The sequence below is a fragment of the Halichoerus grypus genome, chromosome 4, assembly GCF_964656455.1.
Source record: "Halichoerus grypus chromosome 4, mHalGry1.hap1.1, whole genome shotgun sequence".
Lineage (NCBI taxonomy): Eukaryota > Metazoa > Chordata > Mammalia > Carnivora > Phocidae > Halichoerus > Halichoerus grypus.
In genome coordinates, this window is record NC_135715.1 from 187,639,080 (window position 1) to 187,664,405 (window position 25,326).

Here is a 25,326-nt window from a genome sequence, read left to right on the forward strand (position 1 = left end):
GCTCGGTTGTGGGGGGCGGGCAGGCCAGAGCTGGGTCTTTGCCTGCCCTGCTCCTGGTGGTAATGTCCCTGCAGAGCTGTTCACCGAGTGCTACAGCAACGATGAGGAGCTGGCGGAGCAGCTGCTCGTGTACTCCTGCGAGGCCTGGGGCGGGAGCAACTGCCTGGAACTGGCTGTGGAGGCGACGGACCAGCACTTCATCGCCCAGCCCGGGGTCCAGGTAAACGGCGTGCAGTCACCAAACGTCACCTCCGGAAAGGGGCCCTTTCCATCAGACGCTATTTGTGGCGTTAAACAAGACAGCATTAAAAGCAGACCTTCACCTCCGATGTGAAAACCGTAGCAGGGAAAATTGAGTGCCGTCCAGGAGATGGCAGCATAGAGGCGTTGGGAGAGACCCCGGCCTCGCGAGCCGGGGCGGGGCGGGGGGGGGGGGGTGGCGGGGGAAGAATAGGCTTGCAGTTTCCACAAAGCACACAGTACGGCACCGTAATTAGGGGCTGGGTCTCTGGATCCCACGCCTGGGTCTCAATCCACTGTGTCCCCAGTTATGTGTGTGGTGATGGGCCACGGCACACGAGCTCTCTGAGCCCTAGTTCCCTCGTCTGTAAAGGAAGGGTTGCTGGGTTCCATGGGATAGATGTGACAGGTGCCAGCCCTCGACTTCAGTGCGTGCTGTTATAGTTATTATGGGTAATAATGGCACAAGAGGAACCAGCAGGAAATGGGTAAAGCCAGCCCAGAGGTTTCCTGCACTGAGCTAAACTAATGGCGGTTTACACTTGGCGTCTCAACTTGCAGAGGGGAGATTTTCCCACCCATAATCCCAGTTGGAGGGGTCTGGGTGTGAAGTGGGGGGTAGGAAGATGTGGGCGAACGGACCCCCATCTGTCACACACACATGATGTGCGTGATTGCGTTTGATCTTCATAGCATGTGTGGAGGGGGAGGTCATCTCATTTTACTGATAAGGACTCAGCTGTTCAGAGAGGTTCTGGAATGTTCTCCAGGTTGCACTGCTAGGAAGTAGCAGAGCTGAGATTTGGTTCCATGTTGATTGTCCATTTTGTGGGCTTTCCGTTACGCCGTGCAGCCAATAATTAGCAAACTTAGCAAGGCGTTTGTGAAATAAGTCCATTTGCTCCTGCAGCTAAGCGAGAGTAAATGGCAGCAGTCATCGATGACAAGGGACACACAAAGAAAGACTCTTGCTGTTGCTGTTTTAGCCTCTGCACCATAGCGCATTGGAGTGAGGCTGGCACTGGGGTCAGGGTTACCCAGGGGGCTGAGCTGGAGGCCAAGGTGGGCCACGCTCTGCTCACAGCTCCTTTGGCCCCAAGCCCCATCTTGCTGGTGCCCCAGAGTTTGGGGCCGGGGGAGGCTGACTCTTGATCTTGTCCAAGCTTACCGGTCCCAGGGGTTTCAGCCAGATGCCAATTCATTAATATTCACGAGAAATCTTACTGCCAGACACGTAGGACTAGGGAGCCCGCTTCCTGTGTGCAGGCTGCTGCCTGGGGTCAGATGTTGCTGGCGGCCATGGAACCCGAGCTAGGGGAGAACCTTCTATGACTGGAGGGGCCTAGTGATGCCGCTAGATGTGTTCATCACCTCGGCAGGAATATAAGAGTGAGGAAGGCTGGATGTTACCTGTCTTTGTTTGGCTCTCTGAGAAGCAGGCCCCAAAGCAAGGATTTAAATGCAAGTAGTTTGTTTTGGAGGTGAGCCTGGGAAGTGCATGCGGGCGGTGGGGACAGTGAGAGGGGCAAGGGAAGCAAGCCGATGCCGGTGTGCTAAGGAGCAAGTTGCCACTGTGCTCAGCGGGGCTCAGTCCCGTGGAGACTTCCCGGGTCTGCATGGAACCTGTCCTGGTGTGGCAAGCAAGCTGGCATTGACCCACCAAGTGCGGTTTGTCCTTTGTAGGGGCTGTCCCTCATGGGCCAAGCACATGCCTGGCTGCAGCAGCCCAGGCAGAGCCTGGCAGGCTCCCCGGAAGAAGCAGCTTTTGCGAGAGGGAAGGTCTGATGGGGCACGCGGGCCCTAGTCTTCCCAGCCAGTGCGTCCACGCCAATCCCCTTCTGACGAACAGGGCCATTTTTGAGAGCTGTGGGTTCCTTTGATGTGGACCAGTCTATGCTCACCCTTTTGTGTTGCCGTGAAATGCAGGTCTCAGAGGCAACCTGAGTTTTCTAATCCCCACCTTCGTGGGAGGCCCCGTTCCACCTCTCTGGGGTTGGTAGTCTGGGAAGAGCTTTTTCATGCATTTTGGCTCCAATTGATGTTGAGATGCCAGCCGTCATCCCGTTCCTGTCACCTGTCTGCCTCCAGCAATGAGTCCTGGGGGTCCTGCAGGTAGCGACGGACCGGTGTGTGAATTTGCAGTCATGGAGGTGGAAGGAACCAGAAGGACGCTTGTTTAAATTTACATAGAAAGAATTAGAGGTGGTTAGAATTCATAGCTTTAGGGAATTTGGACTCACACAACCTCTATTTTAAAGTTCACAGAACCCAAGTTAGGAAAGGACTGAAAATCAAACAGACTTGTGAACGGTTTTATCGTAGCCCCTCAGAGTCCAGGTAACTAATAGCAAAGGAGAGGACCTTAATTTGGAGAGTTATTTATTGTGAGGGGGTGCGAGGACTGGGAAGACAGGTTGCATACCATCTTGAATTTCGTTGCATTAATGAGGACCCGTGTCCTTTGTCTTTGTCTCCCTGTAGAATTTTCTTTCCAAGCAATGGTACGGAGAGATTTCCCGAGACACCAAGAACTGGAAGATTATCCTGTGTTTGTTTATTATCCCCTTGGTTGGCTGTGGCTTTGTATCCTTTAGGTATGAAACCGAGACGCGTGATCGTGTGTGTGAATGTGTATGTATGCACATGCTCTTATGTAAAGGGTTATAAAACCTGGAATTTAGGACATTCTCGGGAAAGCCTACACAGTAGGGTGGGAGATCTTCTCTGGCTTTTCCTGGGTTTGATTTCAAATAGGTAATGGTAGAGGTATGTCTTCAATATCTAAGGCAGAATTCAGATTTGTTGATCCTGGAAGGCCAGGGGCTGAGTTTTGGCTGGGTTGCTCTTAGAAGGCAGTTCTGGCTCCTCTACCCCAGGCTCTGGGCCTGGGGTCATCTGTGTTCAGGAGGAGGGCTGCAGGCCCCATAGGAGGTGAGAGCAATGACGGTGCTCTCACCTCTCCATCCAGGAAAAAGCCCATCGACAAGCACAAGAAGATCCTGTGGTACTACGTGGCCTTCTTCACCTCCCCCTTTGTGGTCTTTGCCTGGAACGTGGTCTTCTACATCGCCTTTCTCCTGCTCTTTGCCTACGTGCTGCTCATGGATTTTCACTCTGTGCCACATACCCCTGAGCTGGTCCTCTACGCACTGGTCTTTGTCCTGTTCTGCGATGAAGTGAGACAGGTAGGACAGTCCCCACGTGAGGCACCTCCTCCTTTCCTTAGCAGGTGGCATCTTCCTTGAGCCAACGAGGAGCAGAAGTTGCTTCTGAAGCTCCAAAGTCATGATTTTTCTAAAGTAAATGATGCATTTTCAAGCATCTTAGCACTCCAGTGAGGTTTCTTAGCACCAAGCTCGCTCCTTGCTGATTAATGTTAATTGATGGAAATGAATCACTCAGGATTGGGAATGTGTTCAGAGAGAAGACTGACCTTGGACTATAAACCCACTCCTGCCATTACCATCACCAGGGGAGGCAGGCGAGCTGGGGGGGACTTTCAAGCCAAGAGCATCTTAATGCCCAGTGTGTCAGAGTGACAGTGTTGGAAAGTCATATAAGTCCCTGCAGATTTCAGGGAGTGCATGTGAATTATTCATGGTGCTTTTCTGCAGTTTCTTTGGGATCTGCATTTTTTGGCAGCCTCTCCCCGCCATCGAACTTAGCCCAGGCAGGCCTGGCATGTAGCAGGTGCTCAGTTAGTCATTGTTAGATGGATAAATATTGATGGTGAAGGATGATGTTGTCCCTAAACCATTATGAAAAGTCATCCCAGAAAATCTTTTCAGACTCAGTGATTATTTGAACACTGCTATTACTGTTACTTCTGTTGTCCCTCCCAAACCAAAACCCAACATCATACCCGTTCAATAAGTATGCTGATGTTTACACGGTACTATGACAGGTGCCACAGGAGATTTGGAGGGGCACAGAACGCCGTTCTTGACCTCCAGAGTCATTGCTTAGTGTAGGAATCCTAAATTGCTTTCAGCTATCACGTCAAGTCTGATAGACTTTTTTTTGTGGCTTCCAGGGACCCTGGATGGAGGATGATTCTGACTTTTTCTTTCCTCAGCAGGAGAGTGTCTTGATCGATTATCAATGTGTGCTGTGGGCAGGAGGGCTGGGAGGAGTCCTGGCACCAGTGCCCTGCATCTGCCTTCCCCTGCCGAGTAGGTGCAGATGGGGGATAGAGATGGAGTAGAGGTGGAGGAAGAACAAGACAAATGACACAAGTCAGTGCTGAGCACGGACAGATACAGGCTTTCTGTCTCCAGCAACTCTCCCCCAGGACAGGGCCCTGCTGATGGGTGGAGGATTCTATGACCTCACATCAGTCTCTTGAGGACCCCACGTAGTGGCTCATGAGGTCACAGCTCCATCTAGGCACATGGGGGTTGGGACTTCAATGTATGAATTTTGGGGGTGCAGTTCACCCCATAACCCTTCCATATAGGCTCTTTCTCCCGGCTGTCATCTTTTGCTAGTTCTCCTTTGACTTACTGTGTGTTGGCAGCAAGGGGGGTGAAAATATCGTGCTGGAGAAAAGCAAAGACAGAAGGAGATTCAACATTTAAAGCAGGAATGGGCCCAGGCCAACGTGAGGAAGTAAGGGAACAGCACCCTTTTTACTGGGAATCTCCTGAACACCATCATAGGAGCTGGCTCTTCACAAGGTCACGTGTGTTCCCCTCTCCAATGTGGCTGGGTTCTAGGGTCCTGCCTTCCTCTTTGTCCTCCACTTCCAAAGGCACAAAGAGAAAAAGACAGCATTCCCAGGGCAGCTTTTGCAGAGGAAGGAGGTAAACGGTGAGGTTGGAAGGCTTTGTTGCGCTGAAGGGGGTGACGCTCCGTCCTCCGTGGACTGGTGGTGGGGGGCAGTTCTTTCAGCTGCAGTGTCCATCCGGTAGTGAAGCTGCTGCCAGAGGCCTTGGCGGGTCTGTGGAAGCAGGGGGAGCTGGAGGGGCCACCCAGGGGTCATGCAGGACTCTGAGGGGCCCCTGGTGGTTTGAGTCACACACGTGAACCTGAGCTCGAGTGGGCTTTTGCACATTCCAGGAAGCAGTGTGAGCTGCCAGGAGAGGCATGGGGTTTGTGGAGATTTGAGCCACACACCCCATGGTTCTGGTTCTGGTTCTGGTTTCTTCACATCAGGTGACCAGCCTGACACCTTAAATGCAGTCACTGAATAGGATCGCATAACAACGAGTTCATAGCCCGGGGGGAAAGAAGTCATGGGTACTTATAAATAAGCAGGGAGAGAGAGAGAGAAAGAAAGAGGGAATAGGGTGGGCACAAAAAGCCAGCGGAAATTGCACACAGACAGTATGGTAATAACTTACTTAATTTCTTTGATCTTTTGGTTCCTCATCCCTAAATGGGCCTCTTCCCTACCGCGAGAGATGATTGCGAGGAGCAAGAAGCCCGATGCCTTTCATGGAAGCCTTGTGGGTCTCGTCCGGCACCAGCTCCGCTGCCTGGTCCCTTTGCGTTTCTCCAGCTCCTCATGCACATGCAGCTGTTGGCCAGACGCGAGTGGCCTGGAAATGGCCCGATGCAGATGTTTGTTTCTTATTCATATTTGACCCTTCGGGGCTAGTGCAAGGGAGGGCGTCGGTGTATTTCTGGCAGGTGTGTGTATGTTTTTTAAGAAATGAGTTGACGAGCCAGGGTCTTCCTAATTCAGTCCCAGAGCTGTGCTGTGACTGGGAGGCGGCAGGGAGCCACAGCGGTGGCCCGTGAGGCCAGAGCGGGGGAGATGCAGAAGCCTGGCATGCGGGGGCTCAGAGGTATCCTGTGGAGCAGAGGCTGCATTGGTGACTGCTTCTTGCAATGGCTGGTAAAAAGTAAAAAGTTCTTTCCTTGCTTTTCCCACTCCTCATTCATGCTTCCAGTTATTTCTCCATGAGTCTCGGGCCTGACCCTGTCTCCCTCTCTGCACTAAGGTACAGAAGCTGCTGTGAAAGTCCAGACGTTGTTTGGTTCCTACAGGCATCGAAAGAAGTCATGAGGCCTAGAGACAGGACTTATTCTGGGTTGCTTTAGAGGACAGGGGTGGGCACGGCTGGAAGACGCAGGGAGACCCGTCTTGGCATAAGGCAGACGCTCATTCCTGCATTCCTTTTAATTATCTATTGAGTATCTACTAGGTGCCGGGCACTGTTCTAGACACTGGGGTTACAGCGATGAACCAAACACACAATTATCTCTGTCCTTATGTAGCTTTCTGCCAGTTAAAGAGGACTGGCAGGGTCATTTCTGAGAGCTTCCAAAGAAAGAACAGCGCTGCACAATGAGTCATACGTTTACTGGGGGTTTGGCCTAGAGGATTTGAAACGTGAAATTTGAAGTCCTTAGGTCACAAACATCTCCATACAATGTTTTATGTGCATTTAACTACTAAGTTGTTTATTCGAAGGAGACTCAGGACAAGTACATGTTGTTTGGAGAAGGACCCTGGGCAGACAGTGTGAAGTGTTGCCCAGGTGCAGTGTGCGGTGTTGCTCCGGTGCAGTGTGCGGTGTTGCCCAGGCGCAGTGTGCGGTGTTGCCCAGGTGCAGTGTGCGGTGTTGCCCAGGAGCAGTGTGAAGTGTTGCCCAGGAGCAGTGTGCGGTGTTGCCCAGGTGCAGTGTGCAGTGTTGCCCAGGTGCAGTGTGCGGTGTTGCCCAGGTGCAGTGTGAAGTGTTGCCCAGGTGCAGTGTGAGGTGTTGCCCCGGTGCAGTGTGAGGTGTTGCCCAGGAGCAGTGTGCGGTGTTGCCCAGGTGCAGTGTGCAGTGTTGCCCAGGTGCAGTGTGCGGTGTTGCCCAGGTGCAGTGTGAAGTGTTGCCCAGGTGCAGTGTGAGGTGTTGCCCAGGAGCAGTGTGAGGTGTTGCCCAGGAGCAGTGTGCGGTGTTGCCCAGGTGCAGTGTGCAGTGTTGCCCAGGTGCAGTGTGCGGTGTTGCCCAGGTGCAGTGTGAAGTGTTGCCCAGGTGCAGTGTGAGGTGTTGCCCCGGTGCAGTGTGCGGTGTTGCCCAGGTGCAGTGTGCAGTGTTGCCCAGGTGCAGTGTGCGGTGTTGCCCAGGTGCAGTGTGCAGTGTTGCCCAGGTGCAGTGTGCGGTGTTGCCCAGGAGCAGTGTGAAGTGTTGCCCCGGTGCAGTGTGCGGTGTTGCCCAGGTGCAGTGTGCAGTGTTGCCCAGGCGCAGTGTGCGGTGTTGCCCAGGTGCAGTGTGCGGTGTTGCCCAGGAGCAGTGTGAAGTGTTGCCCCGGTGCAGTGTGCGGTGTTGCCCAGGTGCAGTGTGCAGTGTTGCCCAGGTGCAGTGTGTGGTGTTACCCAGGTGCAGTGTGAAGTGTTGCCCAGGTGCAGTGTGAGGTGTTGCCCCGGTGCAGTGTGAAGTGTTGCCCCGGTGCAGTGTGCGGTGTTGCCCAGGTGCAGTGTGCAGTGTTGCCCAGGTGCAGTGTGCGGTGTTGCACAGGAGCAGTGTGAAGTGTTGCTCCGGTGCAGTGTGCGGTGTTGCCCAAGTGCAGTGTGCGGTGTTGCCCAGGTGCAGTGTGAAGTGTGCCCAGGTGCAGTGTGCGGTGTTGCCCCGGTGCAGTGTGCGGTGTTGCCCAGGTGCAGTGTGCAGTGTTGCCCAGGTGCAGTGTGCGGTGTTGCACAGGAGCAGTGTGAAGTGTTGCTCCGGTGCAGTGTGCGGTGTTGCCCAAGTGCAGTGTGCGGTGTTGCCCAGGTGCAGTGTGAAGGATTGCCCAGGTGCAGTGTGCGGTGTTGCCCAGGTGCAGTGTGAAGTGTGCCCAGGTGCAGTGTGCGGTGTTGCCCAGGTGCAGTGTGCGGTGTTGCCCAGGTGCAGTGTGCAGTGTTGCCCAGGTGCAGTGTGCGGTGTTGCCCAGGTGCAGTGTGCGGTGTTGCCCAGGTGCAGTGTGCAGTGTTGCCCAGGTGCAGTGTGAAGGATTGCCCAGGTGCAGTGTGCGGTGTTGCCCCAGTGCAGTGTGAGGTGTTGCCCAGGTGCAGTGTGAAGTGTTGCACAAAGCAGGGACACTGAGTAGAGGGAAGGGTGTGCACGTGGGCAGGCACCTCAGGGAGGGAAGTGGGCTATAAAGGTGCCTGGGTAAGGTACACACTTCCCAGTCATTCCGGGGGCCTGCCGGGAGGAGGTGACACCCACAGGTTCTGGCTGAGTCCCCCTATTCTGTCTACGGGTGATGTTTGAAGGTTAGGGTGATAACGTGGGCCTATAGCTTTGAGCAAATGTTTCTTTTCTTTCCTTTTAAACATCATTTTGAACAGACTGGTTTAATTCAGCAGTCTTGTGTATTAAGGCGATGATTCGGGAGCGCCTTGGGCTGAGGGCTGGGATCGGGGATTCAAGTCCAGCTCTGCTGTGGGAGAGCTGATCCTGCAGTCTGTGAGCCGGGCCGCGGGACATGGCCTCCAAGAGTCTCCTTGTTCAAGGAATCTGACGCTCGGGGTCGCTGTTTCTCTTCTGGCTGCAGGCTCCCGCGGCTGGAATCCTCAGGTTGCTTTCCTCTGCTGACCTGGCGCTGTCTTAATGAACCTAATTCACACTTGTTAGGAGAAAAAGAGAACCGAACAGGATGTTACCTGTTGTAGCTTGTGACTGGGTATCACAAAACCTACTCTCCTTATGTCTCCTTCCCCGGGGGCAGATGTAATGTACGGAGTTGAAATTTTCCACCAAGGCAGTTCATAGGTACAAATGCCCAGTAATCAAATTGTGGATGTTTATGTAACATGAGACGAGTTGCACCATCCCTTTGTGGAAAGTGCTGTTCAGTCTTAAGGCTCACTGAATCCCCAAATCCTGAAAGATATGGCGAAATGTGGTTCTGGTATTTTATGAATATAGCCTCTCTCTGTCATTCCGTTCAGAAAAGAGGCCTCTATTCATTAAAAAAATGCTTTCTCACTGCAGTGGTGACTCTAAGCCCCAGAATCGATCTATTTAGGGTTTTTCCCATCGCTCAGGCCAGGCTTCTGAAAGGCTGAGCCGGGCTGGGGCTGTGGCTTGCCCTGTACGTATCTGCCTCCCGGACCAGGGTTTTGGAGGGGGAGCGGGGGGCAGGTAGGGCCTGTCCCACCTGTTCTCATTTCGCAGACGGTTCTTGGTGGGTAATCAGTGAGACTGGGACCACCCCAATGGACGGTGAGGGATGCTGACTTGGTTTCTGGACCCACCCGTTCAGCCATCCCACAGAGGAGCGTGGTCACCACCCTGCGGCTGGGAGAGATTTTATTTCCTTGGGGCTTGATTGCGTAAGGCCCCCATCACCTTTGTCCACCAAAGCTGCTGTTTGCATTTATAAATGAAGAAAAGGAAATACTTCTTGAGAAATGGATGATGTTTCTTGAATCCCTTCCAAGTCTAAAGTTGTAGGGTCTCTGTGGGATGTAGGCAAGCAGCGTAAGGCTCAAGATGAAACTCTCTGAGACCCAGAACCCCTGAGGCTGACACTTGCTGGCCGTCTGCCTAGGGCAAGTTCCTTAGCTTCTGTTTCCCTATGCCTTGTTTTCGGGGACAGAATAGGAAACGTGATATCTGAGTATCAGATGCACCCATAGGGGTGCGTTCATTTAGTGAAATCATAAGGTTCGAGCTGATGACACTTCCTTGGTGTTGGTTTCTTGCCTCGCACAAGGCAGTATGCTGGTTTCCTTACCTGAGCTCCCTTGGGCTTTGTCCCAGCTCCCCTCCAGTCCTGACCACGTTTCATTTTAAGGACGTCTAATGACTGCCTTTGTCTCGGGGCCGGTAGCTTCCTTGAGAATTCCTGTCGCACCTAATCTGACGTCCTGTGTGCCAGGAGCCCGGCACAGGTGTTTGGAATCCTGTGGGCTCTCAGTACATGTGTTTGAAATGGACGGACGAACGAGAGGGTCAGAGGTGCCCCCTGGAAGCCCCAGACCCGGCAGACAGATCACCAAGAGGCTGTCCAGATGCAGTCTTCTCCTGGATCGTCCTTTCTCTGTTTATCTCCTGACATGCTTTCTTCTAAGAAATCATGCCAATTACACACACATGATGAAAGGATCACTGAGGCACACTGTTCCCGTCAGTCATTTCTACAACCTTATCTGCTCTCACAAGTGCCACATACAATCCCTGTGTGCAAATTAAAAAAAAAAAAACTTTCTATCAAGATGTTTTATTGCCATGTGCCAAAAAGTATTTATGATAAATACACAACTCTATGATGACAACAGTATGGCTAATACCCTCTAGAGTTGTGCAGTGCACAGCTTACACCACTGTACTGGATGGCCTGGGTATTCCACATTTGCCCACACAGGTTGGGCCCACTGTCTGCAGGTTCATCTTTAAAGAACAGTAAGGATGCAGGAGTCCCTTTTCTGACTTTGTCAGCAACACATGCATAACGGAACAGCAAGTGTGCAACCTACTTTCTAATCCCCCTGGAATATCTTGGGGCATGTGGTAGGGCATACTGTCGGCTCAAAAAGGATCTGGGAAAAAAAAATGTGTGAACATTTAAAAAAAAAATCTGGAAGCAGTTGATGTTTCCCAGCTGCTGATGTTCTCTCTCTGTCCCTTTCCATGCTGCAGTGGTACATGAATGGGGTGAACTATTTTACTGACCTGTGGAATGTCATGGACACGCTTGGGCTTTTTTACTTCATAGTAGGCATTGTGTTTCGGTAAGTAGGCCTCACCACCTTTGCCAGTTTCAGGTGCTTTTGGATCTTCTTGGGTGGAGAGGTGAAGAAAAGATCTTTGATGTCTCAAGCCCAAGATGAGCCTGTTTCCCCATTCTCCCCCACTTCGAGATTATTGCAAACGCCATTGTCTCGGCCTCTTCGAGACACAGCTTGGTTGGAATAAAGTTGCATCTCCTCTCTGCTCCCTCTTGGTGATCTATACTTGAGAAGTTCTTGGCCGTGTTTCTCTTGGTGCGTACAGAATTGCGGGAGATGGTTAGAAATTGAGGAGAGCCATATAATCTTTGCAAATGCACTTGTGCTTGGCTGCTGGCTATGGAGGCTGTCCTCCCAAAGCCAGAGTACAGGATGAGAAAAACCAGTCTAGAATCACCATTGAAAAGCAATGTGTACTCCATGTGGTAGAGAAATCGAGGCACGCCCAGACCGTGGCTTACATTGCCCATGCCCGCCTCCCTCCAGGCCTGCCTTCCCCCAGTAGCTTCAAGGTAAAGCTCCTGGTCATACTTGAGCTGCATGCATGGTGTCCCCTCGCAGAGAAGCCTGACTCTTCATATTTACGCCTACCCATGCTCACTCTGCAATTTGAAGTGAGTAAAAACTCACTTTCTGCTTGGGTTCAGCATTTGAACCACATAATTTCTAGAGAATTCCAGGTAGAAGGCATATATAGCTTTCAATGAACACATTAGCAGGGGGTCAGCTAATCAAATGATCTGGCATCAATGAGGTAAATTTAATTACGGGAAACCTGGCAGAGCCACTTCCCAAGCGGTTGGGCGGGGATGGGGATTGGGATCATTATAGGGGCTGCAGGGGCCAGGAAGTTAGCGATAATGTGATTGGGTTCTTGCAGTAGCAGTGTTCGCGGATGAAGGATTCAAGGGCAAGAACCTCTGAAAGCTCTGTCTTATGCAATGTCATTGTTGTCCTGGAGGCCATAGGAGCAGAAGACCAGAGACTGACAGGTGGTGTCCTTGGCCTGTTTCCACTCACTCCCAGGGCCCCGACTCTGTTTCTTCGTGTTTGGTTATTTTTAAAAACAAAATTTTGAACTGTTTTGTCAATATCTCACACATTCTGCTCCCCTTCCTTCCATAGGCTCCACCCTTCTAATAAAACCTCTTTGTATTCCGGACGAGTCATCTTTTGCCTGGATTACATTATATTCACTCTAAGGTTGATCCACATTTTCACCGTAAGCAGAAATTTAGGACCCAAGATTATAATGTTGCAGAGGATGGTAAGAATGGAGAATATTTGTGGTTGTCATTCTCCTTGCTAGAACCAGAGTTCCTTCCATTGTCGGTAGAAGGGTTTTGCCCATAGACATGTCACAATTGGTAAGGTTTGCTTTCCTTGATGTGTTTTTCATCAGGGGCCTCTCTCCCAGCTTAAAATTTAACAGAAGATGACTAGTAGGAGCAAGTGGTTGACTAAGGGCAGTGCTAAGAAAGATATCTGTTCAGATTTTACTCTTTACCAGGTGCTTTCATTTGAGTCACATGAGGCAAACTGAGTTACAGCTCAGTAAGAGCATAGGCAAGATAGGGATGTTTATACCCATTTTATAGATGTGGACCATGGAAGTTAATATGTTTGTCTGGAGGTATGCAGTGGATTAGGGCTTCAGTTCTATAGCCATGTAGTATAGATATAGGATTAGTGCTACCAGCCCTGTTTCATAGGGACGTCCAACAGAAAGATAATTATACACCGAAGATGTTGGTTTCCTAAGCTTGTTTTCCAGATGACCCAAACCTCCCGTGCTTCTGTCTTTAAATCAGATGGGCGTTTGGATTAGCTCATCTGGAGGTTGCTTTCCAACACTGAGGTTCTTTTGAGTTTGTGGTTTTAATTCAAAGCATATCTGAGACATCAAGTCACCATGAAGTCATGCTGTGTGTGCAAAAAGTTAAAAAATATGAAACTGTGCATTCTTGCCTCATAAAGATAGTTTTTATTTTCTTTAAAAAAAGCACTGAGGACACAATGTAGGGATTCCAAGAATGGGAGCACGATGAGAGGTAGAGAAGGACAGGTACTCTGAGTTGGGTCCCTCTTTTGCTCTCAAGCCTGTCTCTCATCCAGAAAGTGTCTGTTGCTGAGCTGGTTTGGAGACCTACAGGCAAAAATGCATCAGTTTTAATTCTGAAAGATAGATGTCCCAAGACCCCAAGGTGGCAATGGCCATTTTTTAAAATTAGCAAGAACACTGGGTGACTAGAACCTCCGCCCTTCCCTGGGGTCAAATGAGCAGACGAGCCGCCGGGGGGAACACACCTGACTCCATTCTCTTGTCCTCCCTTGACAGCTGATCGATGTGTTCTTCTTCCTGTTCCTCTTTGCGGTGTGGATGGTGGCCTTTGGTGTGGCCAGGCAAGGGATCCTCAGGCAAAATGAGCATCGCTGGAGGTGGATATTCCGCTCAGTTATCTACGAGCCCTACCTGGCCATGTTCGGCCAGGTGCCCAGCGATGTGGATGGTGAGCCTGACTTGGCCTGGGAGGGGACATCTGGGAGCAGGCGGTTGCTTCCAGAACCAGACCCCAGGGCTCCCTGCTCTGACCCACAGCAGGAGTTGGGCCAACACCATGGAGTGAACGCTGACCCGCACGACCTTTTCTTTGTGTGTGAGCGGGATTTTTACTCCGCCTTGCCAATGTGCCCAACAATGTTAGTCTGCAATTTTGAAACTTCTTGAAAATAGTGTTTCTTATGTTTTCAACAGCGATGTGGCAATTGACAGCAACGAACCTCACTAGTGTAGAAATGGGCGTTGTGAGTTGTACTCTGTTATATAACTGGGTGCCCATTTATTTCCGAAAGAGCAGTATTGAAAATTTTGCTCGGGAACCTGGAATTTCAACTTCTGGCCTCCGCCTCTTTTAGAGGCAGGATAATGTGGTGCAGATGACATCGATGTGCACGTGCCCGGTTTACGTGAGGAAAGTGCAGGGCACATGGAGCCCAGCATGTGTCTTGAGTGAGCTGTCGAAAGCATCTTTATGATGCTGACAATAGCCTGGGCTTCTCATGTTCTGTCCTGCCAGGACACGATGATCCCGGTGTTTCCCCTGCCCTACTGGTCGCATTTCTCAGCTCCCTGGTGTTTTTTCCATTATCCTTTTGGCCTCAGGCTGTCCTGGACTCTTCTGCTACAGCCTCTTCCAAGACCTTAGCTCTTTTCCTGTGCCCCGAGGAGAAGGCATGTCGTTGGCATTATTTCCCTTCTGCACGCTGTACTCGCCATTTTACCTGAGGGAGCGCATTTCGTCCTCAGGAACCCTACACCTCAGTGGCTTTAGTCCTATGTGAGGACTTGGACTTTCTCCAAGGCCTCCAAGGCCCCCATTCTAGGGTCTGTCACTACTATTCACACAGTTGTGCAAATCCTGTCCTTGACATCTCCTATGATTTCATCCCTCATCTCCAATTCATCAGCTCGTCTTGTTGATTTTATCTCATCAATGTCTATGGAACCCAAACACTTTTTACCATCCCCACCACTCCAAGCCCTCCTCAATACGTGATCATTGTTTTGTGCCCCCTGCCCCACCCCGGGGTGCTGTGGTACTGCCCCCTCCAGAGGGTCCTCGCCTTGCCTTTTGGTTTCTACATCCTCAGGCACCACGTATGACTTTGCCCACTGCACCTTCACTGGGAATGAGTCCAAGCCACTGTGTGTGGAGCTGGATGAGCACAACCTTCCTCGGTTCCCCGAGTGGATCACCATCCCCCTGGTGTGCATCTACATGCTCTCCACCAACATCCTGCTGGTCAACCTGCTCGTTGCCATGTTTGGGTACGTGCTTTGTCATGAGTTTCTCGGGTGTTCATGGTGTGGCAGGCTGTGTGCCAGGCGGGGCTGGAGGAACCAGGAGCAAGGCCATGAAGGCCCACCCTTGAGCAACTTGTGTTAGAGCTTAGGGGACTGGTGGTCTTGGGGGGGGTGTGCAATCTTAAAGGTACCATATTAAAAATACAATATGCCCCTATTTGCCATGCTGTAAGCTTATATGACATCACAGCCAGGTACTGTGACACGTTCCAGCATGTTCAGACCCTGTATGTCTAGCATGCATTCAGTTGTCTCCCTGAGCGCCACGATGTGGGCGTGGTGCTGATGTAGCACAGCTCCTCCCCAACCTCCTTGTTTTCTGTGGACTCGGTGGTGTGGATTCTAGGGTTTAAAGGACTTAGCCTCTAGTTAGTTGCTGCTTTGAAATTTTTCAGTTTTTTAAAATAATTTTTTAAAAAGATTTTATTTATTTATTTGAGAGCAAGTGAGAGAGTAAGTGAGAGGGAGAGAGAGAGAGAATGAGCATGAACAGGGGTGAGGGGCAGAGGCAGAGGGAGAAGCAGACTCCACGCTAAGCAGGGAGCCCGATGCGGGGCTCGATCCCAGGACCCCGGGATCACAGACCTGAACCGAAGGCAGACGCTTAACCGAATGAGCCAGCCAGGTGCCCGAAATTTTTCAGTTTAAATACAGATCACAAGAGCAGAGTCAGAAGAGTGACTTTCTTTTGGGGCTCATGTCTAATGAGGTGGAGGGAGAATATGATGGTTAATCTAAAAAAATTTTATTGCCTTTGGCAGCTCTCCTTACTACTTTTAGAAAATCATGATTTTCGTTTCCCTTCATCTTTCTTCGGAGGGTTTCCCAGGGCTCCAGGGGTAGTTAAAGTGCGAGCACCATAGTATGTTGCTGCTTTAAGGTAGGTAGCCATTTTGAGTACGTGATCCCAGCACAGACAGACAGAGAGACAATTTAGCAATGAAATATCCTTGTTAAACCTTGGGGTGGAAGAGAAACAGTCAGAATCAGAAACCGAGAAACTATGAAAGACAAGATAAACACTTTTGATTTCATAAAGCAAGTGTTGAAGGTAAAGGTTTGATCTCAGATGAAGTCCACGGATAAGTGATAGAATGGCGGAAATGTGTGGTGGCCAAAGACTTTAGATTCCTAATGTAGAAAGAGCTTCTGCAAATTGGTAGCAGAAAGAAGACCCAATAGAAAATTGGTGGAGTAAGTGCAGTCTGGAGAAGGAAAATTCAAATGGCAGAAAATCACATGAAAAGGGGCTCCATCTTGTTGATGGGAAGGGCCTGATGAAGCCAACAAGATGCTGGCCTAGGACCCATCAGATGAACAGAAATTTTAAAAAGCCATTTGTGTTGGGGATGAGGCTGGGAAATGGGCATTGCTGCTGGCGATGTGAATTGCCTCTAAGTCTGTGGAAAGTGATATGAAAAGAGTTATTAGGAGAAAAAACACACAAATCTTTGACCCAACTGTCTCGCATCTGGAATTCTATTCTAAATACCTATGTACAAAGATGCATATTGGTTCATTGTTTGATGCCTGTTGATAGTGTGATGGTTGAATAAAGCTTGTTATAGATGACTGAGTTTTGTGCAGGTCTTACAAAAGGTAGACCTCTATTTAGTGACTTGAAAGGATGATATTTTGTTAAATATAAAAAGCAAATTGCAGACAAATTTTTATGGTATAATCTCATTTCCTTCCAGTAAAGAATAAGAAATGAAAAGAATCAAGTATGTATTTCACTTGTTACAGTGATCGTAAATTGCTTTCGGAATTTAGAAGAAAAATAAGAAAAAGACAGTTGTCACATAGAGCCCTGGGCTCCTGAGAGACACAAGGATTGTGGATGAGGGTCAGTGGACTCCCTTCGCACCGGGCTGGGTGGGAGCACGTGCCTCTGGGGACGTCACCCACCTATCAGGCTGAGCAGTGGGTGGCCATCTGGTCTTCAGGTGTACAAAGAAGCCCTCCTCAGTCCAACCTCTACACTGTCATGTTTCTAAAATGTCACTGCTCTACTTAAAATTCTGGAAGGGTTTTAGTATTTCCCTATAGCTCTCAGGGTAAATTTCAGGCTCTTCACCTTTTTCCCAAGGCCATCCCTGACCTGGCTTTTGAGCACACCCAGGCATCTCACTGTCTGTCCCTGGGAGGCACCCAGGTGTCTGTCCCGAAACAGGGTGATCTGTCACATCTGACTCTCTGCAAGTGCTGGTCCCTCTGCCAGTGATTACTTGCTCCATCTTGACTGTCTCTTGCCCCAGTCCTGCTGGCCTTTTAGGGAGCTACGCATCATCCTTTGCCTGAGTGGTCCCCAATGCCCTCCCCACTTTGTGTAGAGACTCCTTGCACCCCTTGTGCAGTGACAACCTTCTCTCCTTCTGGATGGTATGTTCTAGAGGATGGAGATTAGGTCTGTCTCAGCACCTGGCACCTTGTGGGTTGGATGAGTGAAAAGAACAGGGCTTTTCCCGTGTTTAGTTCATTATTCAGTTATCGCTCAGGAGCCTGGCTTCTGGGTCTCATACTCCCTGAGAAGCACCAGTGGTGAATAACAGACCAGCAAGGGCTTCATTACATAAATGTATAACGTCTGTTCCGTGGCAGGTGCCTGGGCCACGGAGATCATGTGGCTGTTATTTCCACGTGGACTTAAAGAGGGAATGGGCTACCTTCTCCATCACCACCTCCAGCTGGTGGCCAGGTGACTCAGGAGTCAGGAAGCTAGACAGCGTCCCGGTCTGAGCTGCAGAGACAGGTGGCAGAGGCTAGGTGATCAAGTGTCCATGTGAGAGCAGGAAAGGAGGGCAACTCCCAAAGGTGAAGCTAAGGCAGAGAGGAAATGGGATGGTGTGGGGTCCCATCTTACAGTGATGACACACCCTCATGACCTTTACATCAAACACTGGCTAGACCCTATGAAATCTGACCACGGAGATAATTTCCACAGAAATTAAACAAAAGGGCCGACAGCCCCCAGTGCCAGACAGTTGAGCTACACTAATTTGGTAAATCTCAGAGAGGCACCGAGTAGAGGATTACTTAGAGCTGTCCTGAGTCTGCGTGCTGTGGGATGTTCACAAAAGCCCTTCTCGAGGACCACGCCACATGGGTAATCCATTATCTGCATCACAATCATGAACTGATAGAACTTGGAGCCAGGAGAGACTGGAAGCCAGCCTGTCATTTTCATGTTGAGGAAGTGGATGCCGGGCAGCCCCACGTCCACGGCTCTGGCCACACTGCTGTCCATTCAAGGCTGGATGCAGTTCTCCTCCTCACGAGACCCCAGCCACGGCATGGTACCTTACTGTCGCCCTATTCAGCGTTTAGGTGTGACAACTTGGGGCATCCCTTCCCTGGGGGGGCCTTCTAGAATAGTCCTGGGTTCAACCAGGGGCCTTTTCTTTGTTAATGCCTGTCCTGGGAACTTGTGAGCACCTAGAGCCACTCCCTTACCATCCTTGGGCTAAATCATCAGAACGCTGTTTCTGATGGTCGTGGTCATTGTTCTGGGCTTTGTGAGCCCATGGCCCCAGGCTGCGACCCCTGTCTGGCACCACATCCAAATATTCACGTAAAAGCATAGCCATGCACAATGGCAACCTTATGAACTGTAGTGTAAATGCGCACTTGGGAATTTTAAAGCAGTGTTGGAGTGCTCTCCAGATGGTATTCAACGGGGAGAGGTAATGGATGTAAACCTCTGTGATTATTCTGCATTACAGTTATCGATCACAGGCCCTGTGGGGCTTATCAGAGCATGAAGTGAACTTAGTCAGTAGATGACTCTGGGTCGTCTCGACACGCAGCTGATGCTTGTGGGCACCGTGTCCTGGAGATAAATCCACCCTGTGCATTTCTTCCAAAGATGATGGGTCAAACATGCTCTGATTGAGGATAATTTCTGTGACCCAAATATCTTTTAAGCTTAGGAAAAATATGTGTTCATTATGAATACGCAGAAAAATAGAAAAAAGGAAATAATCACCTGGTACCCACTAAAGGTTTGGTGCCTCTTTACCCGGCTAAGGAGAGCTCTTGAAATGGATTAAAAAAAAAAAAAAGGGCAGATAGTGTGATCGTAAGAAGAGCTCATGTTTACTGATACTCTTCTGGGCCCGGCTGTCCAAGTGCCCATCATGGGCTACCTCACTTAATTATCGATCATTTTTGTGTAGGTGTGACTTTCTTATCATTTTACAAATGAGGAGTTGGAGGCAGAGAGAGGTTAAGTCTCTGCTGTTAAGGGAGTTGATGGGCACATAAACAGATACGTATATAATACAATAAATAATATGATGTAGTGTAGCAATATAATGTAATAGAATAGAACACAGTATCATATAAGCAGCCCTGAAAAGGCTGTTACAGGGACTACGGCGCACAGGGGGCGGTTAGGAAGCGAGACAGAACACTGGGGGCAGGGCTAGGGTGAGCAGCCCCGATCAAAGGAGACATTTGCTCAGAGGACCCCTTGCCGGGAGCCCAGAGCCCAGAGCCCGGCCCCGGGGTGGGGGGTGAGGGGTGAGGGTGGGAGGGCGAAGCAGGGGGAGATAAAGCTAGTCTGGGGAGAATCAGCCACCTAGGAAGGTGGAAAGGTAGGCAGGGGCTAGGTTGTGGGGTGTCTTTTATGCCACGTTAAAGAAGTTGGACGTTTTCTTGCAGGCGGAGGGAGATCTCATGGGTCTTTAGACAGGTACCCCGCTCGGTCTTAGTGGTGTGAGTCTGATAGCAAAATCCTAAACCGAGTTAGCACTCACTTCAAAACTCAGTGCGGTGAGATCTCTGTCTGTCTTTTACTGTTGACCTTGTACCTGTTTTCTTGATGCTGTGGAATGAGAGGGGAACCAGGATGTGCACGATGGGCCTGCACAAGTCGGGGTCCCCAGGGCCACAGGGCAGCGCTGGCCGGATATCGCCGGCGTGTCGGGGAAGGAGGAACAGATGGAAAACGTATGAAATCTGTGAAAAGCTTACAGGAGGTGTTTCCTGATTGAAATCTAGCTGGCAAGTCTCTAGTCTTTCAATTTATTCTAAAATTCTGCCATTGTTTTAGCAACTACTTTTCTTTTGTGATTTTTTTTTTTTTTGCAGACTTGACATTCTGTTCTGTTGATTAGTCTATTTTGGTTTTTACTACCAAATGGCTTTAATTACTGACTTTAAAAAAAATTATTTTTACATCTGTTGTATAAGTTCCTCTCATTATTCTGATGCAAAACTCCTTTTGGCTTTTCTCATATATTTAATAATATGGAGGGGCCTAAGGCTCATCTTCTGAAATCCTTTTTTCTTTCCCCTTCCGAAAAAAAAAAGAAGTCTTGTGAATTTTATTGTGATGATGTGAACTTTGCAGAATCGTTCAGGGGAAGCTGGCATCTTTAAAAAATGGTATCTTACCATCCAGGAAAAAAAAATGATGTGATTCTCTATTTACTCAAATGTACATAGTTTGCTGGTGATGTTTAATGGTTTTATTCCTATGAATCTGGAAGATTTTTGGTTACTTTTCTTCCCAGACGTTTGTGATTGTGAGAAAGATATTTTTCTATTATTTTTTTTTAATAAGTAATTTTTGATATGTAGGAAGGGCATTAAAGTTTTGCTTATTTATTTTAGAACAAGTCTCCTTACTAAATTCTTTTTTTTTAATTGTGTCATGGAGGTTTCCTCATATTTCTTATTTATTAACCTCCTTTCTTTTTCTCCTACTTCTTTTTTTTTTTCTAATCAGAAATGGATGTTGAATTTGTCAGAAGACTCTCTAGCAACTATCAAAATGACATTTTTCCTTTTGATCTATGATGTATTATGAGAATGATGAATTATATAAATGATCTTAATACTTAGTCATCCTCTGTTCTTTGGTCATGGCATATTATTCTTTGAACGTACTGCTGGATTTCATTTACGCTCAAGGCTATCTGAGTCCTGAACATTTGTTATCTCTTGGTAACGTTTTCAGTGTCAGCAACTTTCTGAAACTTCGTCTCCCTGTGGGGGGCTCCTGTCTCCTCCTGTCCTGCTCAGAGGAGGGTGCTCAGGGGGTCTTAGGGGCCCGAGTCCAGTGGCATCACCACGCTGGGTAGCAGAGAGCACAAGATATCACTGGAGTTGTGGGGTCAGAGGGGACATTGTGTTATTCCTCTCGGGGAAGACTCTGGATGGCCAGGGGCTGGCAGGGAGACTCCCAGGGCCTGTTGGGAGAGATGGTCTCTGAGCTGCTCTCGACATCTGGGTTTGCTGAGGGCTGTGGGCATGTTTTGGTGCCAGAATGCTGCCTTTCCTCTACAGAAAAGGGAGACAGTGTCTCAGGAATATAAAAATGATTTTAACAAAGCAGTTTGAGGCAGTGCTCAATTATCAGCCTTCCCTGGGGAACCCGCGTGTCTTTGGCTGAGGCCGGAACTAATTTGGGGGAGGGGAGAAGAGAACGATTTGGAAGCTGCTTTCATATGGGGAAGGTGGGCCTCAGTATAAATGAACCTCAGCATGGCCAGCCCCAGAAATGTGTTATTTATGCAAAGCGGCTTTGGGGTATTAATGTCCAGTAATCGGCTAGCTCACTCTCAGCCCCTGGGATGTGGATAAGGGTTTTTACTGTTTGCCCAGGAAAGGAAGGCAGCTGGCTGGATCCACCTGTGCCCAGAGGTGCAGAGGAAGTGGGGTTTCCAACAGGAGGCCACTGGGTTGTACCAAGGGACACAGTTGGCCCCAATCCATTCTAGACTGGGGATTGGCTGGCGACTTTTTCTGTGAGGGCCAGCTAGGGTCTTCGCTTTGGCTGGATGCCAAGCACCCATCCCCACCTCTCTGCTTTGGAAGGGCCATTCTAAGCTGACGATCCCTGCAAAACCGTGGGGATGGGCTGGAGTTAGCCCCCAGTCCCAGTTTGTCAATCCCTTTTCTAGATGACCTGGAAGACACGAGATGTTTTCACTGCCTCTGAGTGACCAGTTAAGCCAAGATGCAAATCTCTTCCCACTGGAACTCTTCTCTCGGCCGAGGAAGGGAGGGAGGCCCACCGGCTGGAGAGGTCGGCTTCCCCTGCTCTTAGCATGCTAAGTGTACCTCCCTGTTAATTCCTTCCAGGTGGAACCTCAGAGAACAGCATTTGATGGATTAAAAAGGACGCTATTGCTTTTTTGTGTTGGCCTATTAAGTTGTAGGCATGGAAGGGGCAGTCAGTAGATTTCATTTTTGACTAGATATATTAGTATTTTAAGACACTCCCAGGGACAATAATTTGAATGGTGACGCTTGTTCTGTGGCAAAGTAATAGACTGATTTCTGGCAAGTTCTTAGCCTGGACTTCATGAGTCTGGGGTGTGCCCACCATCGTCCCCATTGCAGTGAGGGGCCTGCAGTATCCTTGGCAGACAGAACCAGTGGGGACTAGCGAGGACAGACAAAGGTGTTGGAATTAGCCTCAAAGCAACCTGACCTACATTGGGAAGATACCGCAGGCTCACCGCTGGATTCACTCCGCTACACTCTCATACGTACAGGACTGTTTCTCACCTAAAAAAAATCTACCACCTAGAACTGACATGAGAATCAGTCAAGCAGCCATTTTGCATGCCGAGTGGAGGAGCTTACGTGCAATAGATGTTCAAGAAACGTTAATTCCTTTCCCTGCAAAGACTGCGCCCTGGGGTTGAATTTTAGGTGTTGAAGGGGCACCAGCTGCTAACACCTGCCTTGCACAGAATCCGGGATCTGGGGCGTCCCATTCATCAGTTAACTCCCACATGAGCAAAGCCAAGCTTATAAGCAAAGCCATAATTGTGATGTGTGTAGGTTAGTGTTTTGCTTGTGTGTATGATCTTTTCTTAGTTAAAGATAATTAAGTCTTAGATCGTAACATACCATGGGGCAACAATGAGGTCTCACAACAAACAGATCTGGCTCCTCTGCCTGGTCACCTCATTCGGGTTTGGCCTGTGAAGTTTTTACCCAGAATTGGGAGAATTGAATGCATCCCCACTCAGGATTTGCTTATAGGAGGTTTCAAATGTTGGTTGCTCCTTCTTTGACTCTCGAAGGGGTGATTTGATACCAGCAATAAAAGTATCTTGGATGGTTGAACTTCACAAATGGTAAAATGCTTCCTCGTTTTCTTTAATTAAGTAGTCCAACCGAATCCTTTGGAAATAGGGCATAACTCAAAACATTTTATCCTCCACTCCATAAGGCGGCAAGGCAAACAGACCCTGGGCTGGATTGCAGGGTCCAGGTCCTGGCTTCATCATTTCCTAGTTGGGAGACTCAGACGATATTTGCTTGCTATGCCTCAGTGTCCTGATCTGTTCATCGTAGATGATAATAGGACTTACATCCTCTGGAGAGTTGTTTGCAGATTACATCATTAATGTAAGTAGGCTGCTTAGAACAATGTCTGGTACATGATGAGCATTAGCTACACTATAGTTGGTTTGACTTGTAACTGATAAATCAGTGGCACAATAAGACATTTTTCTGACCAATGGACACTTTTTCTAATTATGTAAGTAATTCATGCCCATTGTGTAATGCTTGGAAAGCAGACAACAGAGAATAAAGAACATTCATGATGTGTGCCGGGGATGAATGACCACTGTTGATGATGGGTTTATTTCTCCCCGTGACTTACGATTTATGTACTGAGATCATGTTGTAAGTATGAGTTTGAGCCTAATTATTTCACTTAACATGTATCAGAAGCATTTCCCCAAAGTACAAAAATTATTCATAATCATTATTTTTAAGGGCAGGGTAATGCAATCCTATTGATTAATCATAATGGGTGATACATTTTCTTAGTGTTAAGCATTTCCATTGTCCCATTCTGTTGAGGTGGGAGCTTGGAGCTGCTGTTACTTTCAGGACTATGGCAGACAGCTGTGGGTATATATCCATTTATATATATATTTTTCTCAGTACCTCCTTAGTCTTAGATTTCCAGAAGTAAAGTCATTGGATCCAAGGGACGAACATTTCTAAGGCCCTTGATAAATATTAACAAACTTCCTCCGCAGTTTATTTACAATTAAACTCCCATTAGCAATGTATGAGGGGCAAATTGTTCCAAAGAGAGTCCACACCTTTGGCCTCTTTGTGGCTAACACAGTAACAGACTAACGAAAAAAGGGAATCCTTGAAAGCTCTTGAAGTAAAGCATTTTTTATTTTATTTTATTTTTTTATTTTTATTTTTATTTTTTTTTAAGAGTTTATTTATTTATTTGAGAGAGAGAGAGAGAGAGAAACAGCATGAGAGGGGATAGGGTCAGAGGGAGAAGCAGGCTCCCCGCCGAGCCGGGAGCCGGATGTGGGACTCGATCCCAGGACTCCAGGACCATGACCTGAGCCGAAGGCAGTCGCTTAACCAACTGAGCCACCCAGGCACCCTAAAGCATTTTTTAAAGTTCACCAGACAGCCTTTTTTTTTTTTTGGTGATAAAAACAAGAACCCCAGTGGAAGAGTGCCCGGCGCTGAGCTGTCCTTGCCCCGGGCTCCGTGGGGCTCATCCTCTCTTCTGGGCTCAAGCTGCCCCAGGAATTACTTGGTTATCAATATTACCATGCTTGCCAGGGACATGAGGAGGCCCGTGGAAGGCTGAGGCTCACTCTTCTCTCCCCCGGCCAGCTACACTGTGGGCACCGTCCAGGAGAACAACGACCAGGTCTGGAAGTTCCAGAGGTACTTTCTGGTGCAGGAGTATTGCAACCGCCTGAATGTCCCCTTCCCCTTCGTGGTCTTCGCCTACTTCTACATGGTGGTCAAGAAGTGCGCCGGGTGCTTCTGGAGGGAGAAAGACGCCGAGCCTTCCGCCTGCTGTGAGTGGCTTATCGGTCTGTGCCGGGGGTCAGGAGCAGTGATTTGTCGCAGGGAAGCGCGCCCGGTCCGCGTGGCCGCAGGAAGGCATTACGCACTGTGGGGTCCCCGCGCATATCTGTAGGTTTGTAAAGATCGGGCACCGGCCAGCCCGTGAATGACGCAGCAGGGAAAGAGTAGATTAAAGGAGCGTGGCAGATCTGCTGGGACGGTCTCATTCTGGGGCAATGGCTTTCGGGGCGAGCATCATAATAACGTAAATAGGACATGGAGCAAGCATGATTCATGGGAGGGTGTCAAAACCCGACTTTGTGTTTGCTTCTGGGAGATGTTAGCCCTACTCCAGCAGAGCTCATGACTTTTCTGGCCGCTCCTAGGGAAATAGGAAATCTTACAATTACTTTACTTTAATCAATACAGTCTGTCTATTAACCAGCCGCTTAATTGCCATTCAGGCTGGGGGCGGGGGGGTTGTGGGGGAGACTTCCCTTTTTGCTGCACCCCCTCTCAGCTGACACAGTGGTCAGGAAGGGGGAGCCGTTGGCTTTTTTCTCTCTTACTCCCCTTCTCTGCCACCCACCAGCTGCTGTCGCTGCCCCGCTGTGGGTGGGAGCACAGGGAGGAAGGAGGAGAAAGAAGCAGAAAGTCTTTTCCAGAAACAGGGGTACTGTTCTAGGCTGGCTCCATGCTCTCTGACCTGGCACGTGTGTAAAACTGATCCTTTGTTGTGTGGGCACTTGGTGGGCCCTTCAGCTGTTCCCCG

At 49.2% G+C, this 25,326-nt stretch overlaps 1 protein-coding gene across 1 annotated transcript in view; it reads left to right on the forward strand.

The window, feature by feature from the left end:
• The window catches only part of TRPM8 (transient receptor potential cation channel subfamily M member 8), a 74,298-nt gene that overhangs the window by 35,818 nt on the left and 13,154 nt on the right, over positions 1-25,326 (forward strand). Inside the window, exons 14-21 of the mRNA XM_078070011.1 lie at positions 75-220; positions 2,722-2,834; positions 3,209-3,425; positions 10,797-10,888; positions 12,011-12,152; positions 13,224-13,395; positions 14,537-14,714; positions 24,375-24,565. Of these exons, the coding sequence (XP_077926137.1) occupies positions 75-220; positions 2,722-2,834; positions 3,209-3,425; positions 10,797-10,888; positions 12,011-12,152; positions 13,224-13,395; positions 14,537-14,714; positions 24,375-24,565 (1,251 nt within the window). The remainder of the gene's footprint in view (positions 1-74; positions 221-2,721; positions 2,835-3,208; positions 3,426-10,796; positions 10,889-12,010; positions 12,153-13,223; positions 13,396-14,536; positions 14,715-24,374; positions 24,566-25,326) is intronic.